This window comes from Physeter macrocephalus, chromosome 19 (genome assembly GCF_002837175.3).
Source record: "Physeter macrocephalus isolate SW-GA chromosome 19, ASM283717v5, whole genome shotgun sequence".
Taxonomy (NCBI): Eukaryota; Metazoa; Chordata; class Mammalia; order Artiodactyla; family Physeteridae; genus Physeter; species Physeter macrocephalus.
The window spans coordinates 17804515-17815871 of record NC_041232.1 but is presented as its reverse complement, the minus strand read 5'-3'; the positions used below and the strand labels follow the sequence as shown (position 1 = coordinate 17815871).

At 45.8% G+C, this 11357-nt stretch overlaps 1 protein-coding gene across 1 annotated transcript in view; it reads right to left on the bottom strand.

Annotated features, from left to right (window-relative positions):
• Positions 1 to 5725: 5725 nt before the first annotated feature.
• The window catches only part of ANAPC7 (anaphase promoting complex subunit 7), a 24735-nt gene continuing 19103 nt past the window's right edge, over positions 5726 to 11357 (bottom strand). Inside the window, exons 9-11 of the mRNA XM_007104216.4 lie at positions 9316 to 9540; positions 8274 to 8424; positions 5726 to 6581 (exon numbers count right to left, since the gene is read on the bottom strand). Coding sequence (XP_007104278.3) covers positions 6392 to 6581; positions 8274 to 8424; positions 9316 to 9540 — 566 coding nt within the window. The 3' untranslated portion in view covers positions 5726 to 6391. The remainder of the gene's footprint in view (positions 6582 to 8273; positions 8425 to 9315; positions 9541 to 11357) is intronic.

Below are 11357 nucleotides of genomic sequence, written 5' to 3'. Positions count from 1 at the left end.
AGGGAAGGAAGGAGGGAAGGAGGGAAGGAAGGAAGGAGGGAGGGAGGAAGGAAGGAGGGAGGGAGGAGAGAAGGAATGAAGGAAATACAACCAAAAAGAAAAAGACTGGTAAATTCAAGTACATTAAAATTAAGACCCTCTGTTAATCAAAAGATACTATTGGGGTTTCCCTGGTGGCACAGTGGTTAAGAATCTGCCTGCCAATGCAGGGGACACAGGTTCGAGCCCTGGTCTGGGAAGATCCCACATGCCGTGGAGCAACTAAGCCCGTGCGTCACAACTACTGAGCCTGTGCTCTAGAGCCTGCAAACCACAACTACTGAAGTCTGTGTGCCACAACTACTGAAGCCTGCGTGCCTAGAGCCTGTGATCTGCAACAAGAAAAGCCAACAAAATGAGAAGGCCTCGCACTGCAACGAAGAGTAGCCCCCGCTCGCCACAACTAGAGAAAGCCCGTGCACAGCAACGAAGACCCAATGCAGCCAAAAAATAAAATAAATCTAAAAAAAAAAAAAAAAAAGATACTATTAAAGAGAGTGAAAGGGACTTCCCTGGTGGTCCAGTGGTTAAGAATCCGCCTTCCAATGCAGGGGACGCAGGTTTGATCCCTGGTTGGGGAACTAAGATCCCACATGCTGTGGGGCAACTAAGCCCACGATCCACAACTACAGAGCCCACGCACCACAACTAGAGAGCATGCACGCTGCAACTAGACAGAAGCCCACACACCACAACAAAAGATGCCCTCCCTTTGAGAGGCTCAGCCCTCCTAGTGGGGAGGGTGGAATTCCTCCAAGGAGGCACTGAAAGAAGGATGGAGGCTCAGAGAGGACACAAGTAGCCCGCAATCACCACTGCTATACACACACACACACACACACACACACACACACACACACACACACACACACTAAGCCTCATCAAGCACGGTCTCCCTCAGCCCTAAAATAGAGATGTGACTTCAGTCCAGGAAACACTCTCCAACCCAGAGCCAGCAAGGGCTGTCCCATGGGGGAAGAGGTCCCCAAATCCCAAAGGCCTGAGAAAGCAAAGGTAGAGGCCTCAGCAGACCTCACCAGAGTCCACCATAAGCTCCCACTCCAGCAAGATGAAGTGAGATGGGAGTTCCAGAGACTGGGAATCTCCTGGTTCACCCCTAACCTGAAGCCAATGGATGGACTCCCTAGGTAGACTGGGGCACACCGACCAGAAACAGGGAAGCCTCAGGGCTCGCCTGAGCTTACAGATTTACTTCACAGAAACAGGACCAGCTAGTCAGCCCCCTTGAAAGTTCCAAAAGAGATCACTATATCCTTTCACTCTGAAATCCCCCTCCTGGGAATTTACCCAAAGAAGGAAAAAGCTGTGAGCACAACGGAGGTCACCACAGGATTGTTTATAAAGAGACAGACACTGGAAGATTTAAGTGGCCAGCAAGAGCTGCATAGTGATGGTGTTGCCCTTGCCAGACGGTTTGGCAGCCCTTAAATCCATCAAGACTGAGGATTAAGATGGACAGCAAGGGGTGCTTAGAGCCCATTTTTTCCTTAACAGACTATAAAATTGTGCAGAGATCGCAGATAAGAACACACAAACACTCTAGGATGAGAAATCCTGGACAGATGAAGACTGTTTGCTCACCTATGAAATGCGGCTAATTTCAGTGATGCCTCAGGAGTGTGAGGCTAAAATGTGATAACACAGGCACAGGGCTTACCTTATAGCTCAGGCTGGACGAGTGCTCAAGAAATAGCAAATCAAAATGATAGAGCTTTTATCACACTGAAGACCGGTAAAAAACAAAAACGCTTGATGACACCAGTGTTTCCTGAAGGTTCAGGAAACAAGCACTCCCATCTATTGTTGGAGAGCAATCTGACAGCATCCATCAAGGCCTTTAAATGCACATACCTCTGAGATAAGAAATTTCACTACAAGGAACTTGACCTCTGTCTTTGGAATACTATGCTAAAACATGTTCATGGTAGTGCAGACTGTAATAATTATATACAAAGCTGGAAACGGGGGTCTACCAATAGCAGAAGGGTTACAGAAATGGTTCCATCCACAGAATGGGATTCCGTGGAACTGTTAAGGCAAGGAAGAGCACAGGGATACCGCTGGCAGGAATTTCTGTGTGTACAGCATGACCAATTTAGTGTAACTTTCGTATACATTATCATTAGGTAAAAGCTCAAGACTATTTTTCCAAATGTAGTCCAGAACATTTATTTTGTGGAGACACTGGGATTCAGTAGAGATTGGGAAGTAAATATATTAATTTTATACCTTTCTCTCTTAATTTTAACCATGTGTGTGTTTATATAACGCTTATATATTACAAACACCTGGGTTGACAGGGTTATCTGAATGGCAGAATTACAGGCCATTTCTTTAATTTTTTTGGATATATGTATTCTTTTTAACCATCTTAATCATTTTTAACTATCTTACCCATTTTTAAGTAGTTTGTTATACAACCATCACCACCATCCATCTCCAGGGTTTTTTCAACATTCCAAACTTGTACTCATTAAACTCCCCATTCCTCCTCCCTCCAGGCCCTGGTAACCACCATTCTACTTTGTCTCTATGAATCTGACTCCCCTAGGGGTCTCATATAAGCAGAATCATTCTACTGTCCTTTAGTGACCGGCTTACTTCACTTAGCGTAATGTCCTTCAGGTGTACCCATCTTGTTAACATGTGGCAGGATTTCCTTCCTTTTTAAGGTTGAGTAATATTCCTTTGTATGAATATACTATATTTTGTTTGTCCATTCATCCAACAATAGACATTTATTTCCATTGTGAATAGTGTTGCTATGAACATAGGTGTGCAAGCATCTGAGACCCTGCTTCAATTCTTTTGGGTATATACCCAGAAGTGGAATTGCTGGTTCATATGGTAAATGTTTAAATTTTTGAAGAACTGCCAGACTGTTTTCCACAGCAGCTGTATTATTTTATCTTACCACCAGCAATGCATGAGGGTGCTTGGTTATTTTTAAACTGTTTTCTTCTAATGGCTGCTAAGGAGACTTACATGATCTTCTGGCTTTTCCTGGTGTTGCTGGTACCATGTAGTTTGTGAAATAAGTAACATGTTCTGTGATGGCAACAACTGACATCTTGCATACACCCTGGCCCCAAATGGTGGAGGCCCAGGTGTAGCCAGGGCAGGTCAGAGCATCTAGACAATAAAAGCCTGCCCTCTGTGGCCCATGACTGGTACCCCCTTCCACTGCCCCAGGGCAGGGAAGCTCCTGGGGGAAGTGGAAAACCTTAGTAAGGCACTTACCTCAACAGGCCCTCCCAGTGCCAGGGATTCCTGGCAGGCCTGGTTATGGCTGCTGTCCCTGGACGCTGAAGTGAGGTTCTTGTGTCAGGCCTCACTGCCTGTTGTCAGCAGAGAGAATGCATCAGGCAGTGCCCATGGCTTCGGGGTCAGCAAGCAGGCCTGGGCATGGGCTCAAGAGGCCTGGTCATGGGAGTTGCCCCACCCACAGGCAACTACAGAGTGAGGCCCCCAGGGCCCCTCTAAGGTCAGGCCTGCGGCTTCTGGGGCCCTCAAACCCTTCTCCCAGGTTTCTCAATATTTGGACCAGGGAACACCTGCATCAGCAAAGCAAATTGGGATGGGATTAAAGATGCAGACTCTTGGGCCCAGGGCCCAGACTTGGATTAAAGTTTGGTGTCCAGCCGAGAGATCTATACCATTGAGAAGCATAATCAAGTTTCAGAATTAACAGATTCAGGCAAAAGCTGGCCTCATTCTCTCTGGGAAAGAATTCAGAGGCAGGAGTGTGGCCTCCAAACTAAGGCTGGCAAGGAGCACTCCTGACATGAGCTCTGTAGGGGTCACATCTGCCAGGTCCCTGGCACACAGCATGGGTTCAGAAGCGAAGAGTGAAGGGCCAAGGGGGAGGGCATGGAACACCCTTCCTTAGGACCCTGCCTCCCTGCTCAGCAGAGGGACCTCCAGGAGAGAAGAGCAAGAAGGCTTCAGAGTGATACCACCAGTCCCCAGTTCCCCAGGAAAGAATTGGCATTCTAGCATCTCCATTACCCTCGTGAGGGCAATGATGTTCCCAATGGGAACCATGCTGAACTCCTCACAGGATTATTCAGTCTTCAGTCCAGAGGAGGATGAGGGAGCCCAGAGCGTGGAGGCTAACCACCTGGCCCCTGACCCACAGCACTAACAGGTAAGCTGAGACTTTTAGAACCCAACCCAGTCTGATTCCAAACCTATGCTTCAAACAATTTGGAAGGAGCCAGGAGGAATGACAAGCATCATTTAAAACATCCCCATATTGGCTGTGCGAAAATCCAGACAGCAGAAGGTACCTGTGGTGACTGCAGGCATGTGGAAGGGTATCCCTTATAAGGTTGCTTGGTCTCCTGCAAGTGGATCAGTGGAACAGCGACAGAGTTGGTCAGCCTGATTGTGCCCCTGCTTCCTGGGGCTCCTCACCCTCATGAGGTTTTCTGTTTATGAGAGCAAGTGACTGGCAGGGAAGAGCTTCAGCACCCTCCAACTCAAACTCCTTTGATTCTTTGAAGTAAACTGAGAGTGTTTTCAATCCTATGTCAGGTGCTCTAAAAATGTAGTTTCAGTTGCCACTTCAACCCAGTTGTCACCCCAGCACTGCCGAGATGGAAATACTGGAGCTGTAGGTATGAGGGGCCTGAGGAATCCAGTGCAGGGTGTTGCTGGGATGGAGGGGCCGGAGATGGACAGGCCAGACTGATCCAGGGGCTCCCAGCAGAGATGAAAGGGGAGGAACGTGAGGCTGCTGATGGAAGGCGGTGCACAGGTGTGGGTTCCAAGGAACAGACTGATCCTGAGAGAATCTCAGGGCTCACAGTGATGAGCCTGACATGAAGAAACAAGATCAGGAGGGTGGGGCTGGGCTTCCTCCCCAGAGGAGAGATTTCACCTTTTCTCCCAAAGCACTAACTGATCACGGATGCTCAGAGGCGAGCTGAGGAAGGACATGAGCCTGCATCCTGCAGCGAGCACCAATGAGCAGTGTCTTCTCTGGGCCACACATTCACCTGGCGTGACTCCAACTGCCTGCTGGGCTCTTTAAAAACTGCTCCATCAAACGATGCTGCCCAAGCTGTGGTTCTCATACTGAAAGATACTTTAACAGTAACTTTTTGCCCACTTTAAACTGCAGTTACCAGATGTTCTCAGCTCCTAAACTATTGTACACTTCTGTTTTTACACATTAAGATAGAACTTTCCATTTATGTCAAATTCCCATTTTGTACCACCTTTGACTAATTTTATTTTAATGAGAATTTGGGGTTGGCTGCGACACCCCCCACTACATTCACCTCCAAAAGCATCACATATTAAACAAGGGGGAGAGGGTGGGTAGTCTCCCAGCACGCGAGCCCAGGGAATGAGCCCCCTGCTGACCCCACAATAGGATGCTGAAACCAGACACCGACCTCAGCGCCCCTGACAGAGACAGGCAGAATCAGTCTAAAATCTGGCCAAAGACTCTCCCCAGGAATTTACCAATCAAAAATGCAAATGGATGAACCAGCTCAGTATTACCTGACGTTCCCAATCCTCCCAGCTCCCAGCACTCCGGGAAAAAGGGGGTCTATTTATGGCAAATAATTCTAGAGCTGAATTAATGCACTGTAAATAAGAGACCAAAAAAAGAATCTATAAAGGGCTTCCATTCTGACCAACCCAACACTATTACTGTACAAAAAACAGTTTTATTAATTACCCCAACTGCACCTCTGTTCATGCTCTAGGTCCCACTTGTTTCTCAGATTTGGCCCAGGCTCATAGGCAAGTTACCAGATTAGCAAATAGGAAAACTGTTCTGCAAAACAGCAACTGTCAGCTTAAGGCATTACTAACATTGCAGAAGGAAGCAAGGTTACTAGGGAAGTTTGGACAACCCAAGATAATGATTTCTGGGACAGGAAACGCTCTCTGAAAAGGGCCAGTCCATGCTGCTGCTGGGAGATGACACTCTTGCTCTGTGGAACAGGTCGCTCCTTTAAACCCATCCACAACATCACAGACAAAACGCTGTCTATTCCTCGAGCTTTCAGATTTAGAAGTTAGTTCTATAAAAAGCACTCTGTCCCAGAAGCCCCGACACGTCCACGGGCCTCTGAGCACTCACTTGGTCCTCCCTGACTGGAGCAGAGGAGGATGGAGATATATGGAAGGTTGGTCAGGCTCAGTTTTTAAAAATGAAGTCACTAATAGAAATATGGAGCAAGGGGCAGAGACCCCTGCTGCAATCACATGCTGAATCATTGTCCTCCCAGAGAGCGGGCTCCTACAGGTTCCTTCAGTCCATGGAAGTGCTCAGAGCAGGGAAGACCAGTGTGGCCACGGAGCTGTGCCTGCCTCACTGCATGCCGAACCACTGCTCCTGGTCAGCCCACTGGGCCGCCTCACTGTCGCTGCCCTCCAGGTCCCCTTCTTCCCCACTCCCTTCCATGTCGTCCACATCCTCCTCCTGAGTGGCATCCGTGGGACTCTCCTCCTTCTCCATCTTCTGCATCCCCTCTAGAGACTTCTGGTCATTGGGGTCCAAACTAGGGGACAACAAAACAAAGGAGAGGCCTGAATCTCTGCCTTGCTTCTTGCTGGCTGATGCGTCATCTCTCCCTGGCACAGCAGTGAAATGACCACCCAGTCACAGAGAAACTGCTAATGCCTGGCCTCTCCAAACTCCAGTTCCATAGGGAGGATCGAAAGAGTCCACCACTAGAAGTGAAAAAAGGCATCTTGTCCTAAGTTTTAGATTTCTCAATTTGAGTTTTCTCCATTTATTTCTTAAACCTCTTCACACTTAATACCCCTAGCATTCTGCCAGAGGAAGATACTAGATAACACAAATGAAAAAGTAGCAAACAACCATTAACAGAAAAATTCAAATATAATTTAACAGTATTGGGTTTTTAAGTTACAAGTTTACAAAAAAAACTTATTTTTCTGTGAGTAAAACTGTTCCATGTTCTTATGATATAATTAAACATATCAGCATTTCAGTAGTCAACCAAAATCATCATGCTTACCATGGAACAGATTTGTCAACTCCTAGGTTAGACCCCAGGACCCAAAGCTACCCCACCTGGGAATTTGACTGTAGCAGCTAAGAGTATTGTGCATGCCAAAACCCTCAAAGTTCAGAGGGTCCAGAACATTTATTTACTTGGTTCCTAAGCAATCTCTCCTCTTGCCTTTGTGACTATCACTGAGGCCAGCTGGTGTCCAATCTCTAGCAAATCCCACCTCTATATTTTATTTTCACATTTGCTTCTGGGCTTCCAAAAAGCAATTGAAACCCATGTTGGAATCCTGTTCCTACTTATATAACTGTAGATTGACTGTAACATCTCCTATTCTCTGAAACGTTCCATACAGCTCTCACCCACACCCAGTGCTCCCCACCCTCTGCACTCCCACCTTGCCTTCTAGAGACTGCTTTGAAAGCACTTAGCACATGGTATCTATCAGTCTGCACGTCTGAGACTGAGAGCTCCCGGGAATCACAGCATCCCCAGTGGTTACTGAGATGCCAGGCACATGAATGGTGCTTAACTGCTGAACAAGCAAATGGATGTGATCAGACTCGATTAAAGACAGGCCAGGCCTCTACCACAACTTTATAGACACACAGACGACCCTCAAAGAAATCACTTCTGTATTAAGCAGTAAGAATACCACTATTTATTTAGTATTTACTATATACCAGGCACAGTGCTAAGAGCTTTACATGGAATAATCATTTAATCCTCATTTAATCATTTAATACCTAATAAGGTAGATATAGACAAGGAAATCTTTTAGTAACTTGCCCAAGATAACAGGTGGTAAAGGTAGTATTCTTCAGAGCTTAAGTTCTTAACTACTACAGTAGGTAGAAACATGGGAAAGTACTTACAATACGTTGATTGAAAAAGCAGAATATAAAATATATACTACATATAACCCTATAAAAATACGTATATGTGTTGGCAAGGCCAGGAAGATGATCTACACAAATGAAAACAGATGTTATAGTGGTGTGGCTGGTTATGAGTGAAACAGTTCTTTAATGTTGTTAATATCACTTAAGGAAAAGACTTTAGAAGTCATAAATTTACAAACAACTCTACCATTACTATTACTACTGTTTTCAACCGTGGGCACAAAGTGTGTGTGTTTCCAGAACTCCTGTTACATTGTTCCCTGCTTCCTCTACCCCTCAATGACCTTCCCCCCATGGGAGGCTAAGTGCCTACCTTAGTGCTATACTATACTGGTCCATTGCTTCCTGATACTCATTGACCGCTACAAGGAAATCTCCTAGGATCCGATGCAGGACACAGTCACTCTGATTAGCTAGTGCGTTCCGCAGCAAAGCAATTCCATCTTCATATTTCTGTTCTCTGCCTGAAAAGAAAAAGACCCTCATTTTCCTACTTACACAACATTTCGAAATATATTCCCATTGCAAGTCATATACACAAAACCACAACAATGATCACAATCCAACATCTATTTACAGATGTCAAGAGAACAGTGGTATGGCAGGAATGAGCACAAGCTCGTTTGAATTCTTATTCCATTAGGAACTCTGCAGTTTGAGTTCTGATTTTTAAAAACTTACGACCAAAGTTCATATAAAAAGCCAAAATGGATTTTATTTGTCAACCTACCCTCAACTCAGTTTATCATAAATCAGGACTTAAAAAACCAAGGCTAAAAGGGAAGTCATAAGAGAATCAAGATGGGTCAAAACAGTTCAAATTGGTTAAAACCAGTTATATTCGGCCCAAATTAGTTCAGGACAAAGTGAGTTGAATAGGTAGTAACCAAGTACACCTGGTTTGAGCCACTCCACAAAAGTCATTAACTGCCAATCTAAGCAGGTCCAAGCCAATTACGTTTGGTTGTGCTAAATATAAACCAATTGGGCTTCCCTGGTGGCGCAGTGGTTGAGAGTCCGCCTGCCGATGCAGGGGACGCGGGTTCGTGCCCCGGTCCAGGAAGATCCCACATGCCGCGGAGCGGCTAGGCCCGTGAGCCATGGCTGCTGAGCCTGCACGTCCGGAGCCTGTGGTCCGCAACGGGAGAGGCCACAACAGTGAGAGGCCCGTGTACCGCAAAAAATAAATAAATAAATAAATAAATAAATAAATAAAACAATTCACATGGGCTCAGACCTACTGCAAAAGCACACACCTGTTTGGTCATCTGTAACCAACTGGGACTAGGGAATCCAACTGAGATCAGGTTTTACACAATTAACTATGAACAGGGAAGTCAACAAGATACACTTACTAAGCAGTTCCGCTTTTTTCACCACAGCCTTAATGTAGTCCGGCCTTTGAGTCAGGGCTTTATCTAATAAAGTTTTGGCTTTCTCCTGTGTCACTGGGTCTTCAAGACAAACGGTGGCTAAAAGGGTAAGGGTCTGTGCATTTGCTCCTAGAGTTTTGTAAACATTGTTAGCCATTACCATTGCTTCACGAATACTGTTGGAGGCTAAGTAACATTCGATGAGACCTGAAAAAATATAACACAAATTTCAACCACATTACCATTCCAAGCCATGCTTCCATTCTGACAGCCTTCCAAATTACAAACCTTCAAAGTTTCAAACAAAGGGCAGGCCAAGGGAAAACTCTGATGGTGAGATCAGACTGAAGGGTATGTTGATGCAACAGCTAAGAGGTTGCTCTTCCCCAGAGCACTTGACGGACGTGGAAAAAGCCTGTAGTGCAAAGGCACCTTCAGTTAGTGAAGGAAACAAACATGCACAAGTAAACCAAAGCATGTAGGCAGCCCAGCTGCAAGTCAGAGGAACAAATGTGACACTACTCGTTAACTGATACTGTGAAAGATGATGTTTCCAACAAAACCAAAGGTTTTGATGCCTCTTAACAAACAATTTCCAGCTGTGCTCAATCACCTTTAGCCCTACATTTAAGGGGGAGGGCTCCTACGGTCCACAGCGAATGTGCAGCTCTAAAAACTAAAGAACCTAGGGAGCAACCTCAGGAGAAAGGAACACCTTTTTCATTTGAAACATAAATGTTATCTCAAGAGCATTTGCAGAGGGTTTCCCTAAACTGGATGGAAAGGGCTTAATCAGATGGATCAAATACACTGAGATCAGCAGCTCCTGCCTCTTTCCATACCCACAGCAAGATGCTCCACAGGGACATTTCAAGTACAGTCAACTCTCAACTGTTCATGCCAAGAAATCAAAGAGAACAGAGGAGGTACTTTTTAGTCCAAAGCACTCATCAAAACAGAAAAACAGCTTAAACCCCAAACCCACACGCTCCCTGGCAGATTTTCTCTGTATACTCCTCCACCCTAGTGGCATTTATAACATATGTGCACATTCTACCACACACTATGGTTACTTAACCAGAAATTACCTAACTCTTAAGGGCAACATGGTGGATTCAGAATATGGTGGTTGGTTGTAACTACCTACTGAATAGTTTTACTTTCCTGCTAAAGCCCCACTGGAAATTCAGAAGGAAATGTGAAGAATTCACTTCACTGATCCAGGGCCCCCACCAGTAAAGAAAGCTTGGTTGGCGGCTGCAAGAAGCACCAGAAGGCATAACCAAGTCACCCTGATCCAAATTTCCAAATTGTAGCTTGAGTGAAGGCATCCCATAAAGCCTCACTGGCCAACTGGGGAACAACTCTAACTATCCTGTGTCCAACCACTTACTGTGGTAATGCAGTTAGCTGCATTCCTAGGCTCTTGTGAAACAGGCACACAGCAGACAGGAGTTAGCGTGATAAAAGCAGCTGGGAAGCTAGGGAAGCTACAGTTTCAGGATCAAGAATTTAATCTGAGGGCTTCCCTGGTGGTGCAGTGGTTGACAGTCCGCCTGCCAATGCAGGGGACACGAGTTCGTGCCCGGGTCTGGGAAGATCCCACGTGCCAGTGCTCCGCCAACGGGAGAGGCCACAACAGTGAGAGGCCCGCGTACCGCAAAAAAAAAAAAAAAAAAAAAAAAAAAAATTTAATCTGAAACCAAAAGCTTGGTTTGCTGCAGTTTCTTAAGAACAAATCCACAAGAGGCATAGTTCTCTGGCTATCTAAGCAGATTTGTTCTTTACTTCAACTTCCAAATTTTATTTCTCAAATTTGAACTCATCTTCCTGTTAAGAGCAAATCACTCCTAGACTCCTGGGTTTATTTTTAAATTCTTATAAAAATATGCTTTGGGGCTTCCCTGGTGGCGCAGTGGTTGAGAGTCCGCCTGCCGATGCAGGGGACACGGGTTCATGCCCCGGTCCGGGAAGATCCCACATGCCGCAGAGCGGCTGGGCCTGTGAGCTATGGCTGCTGAGCC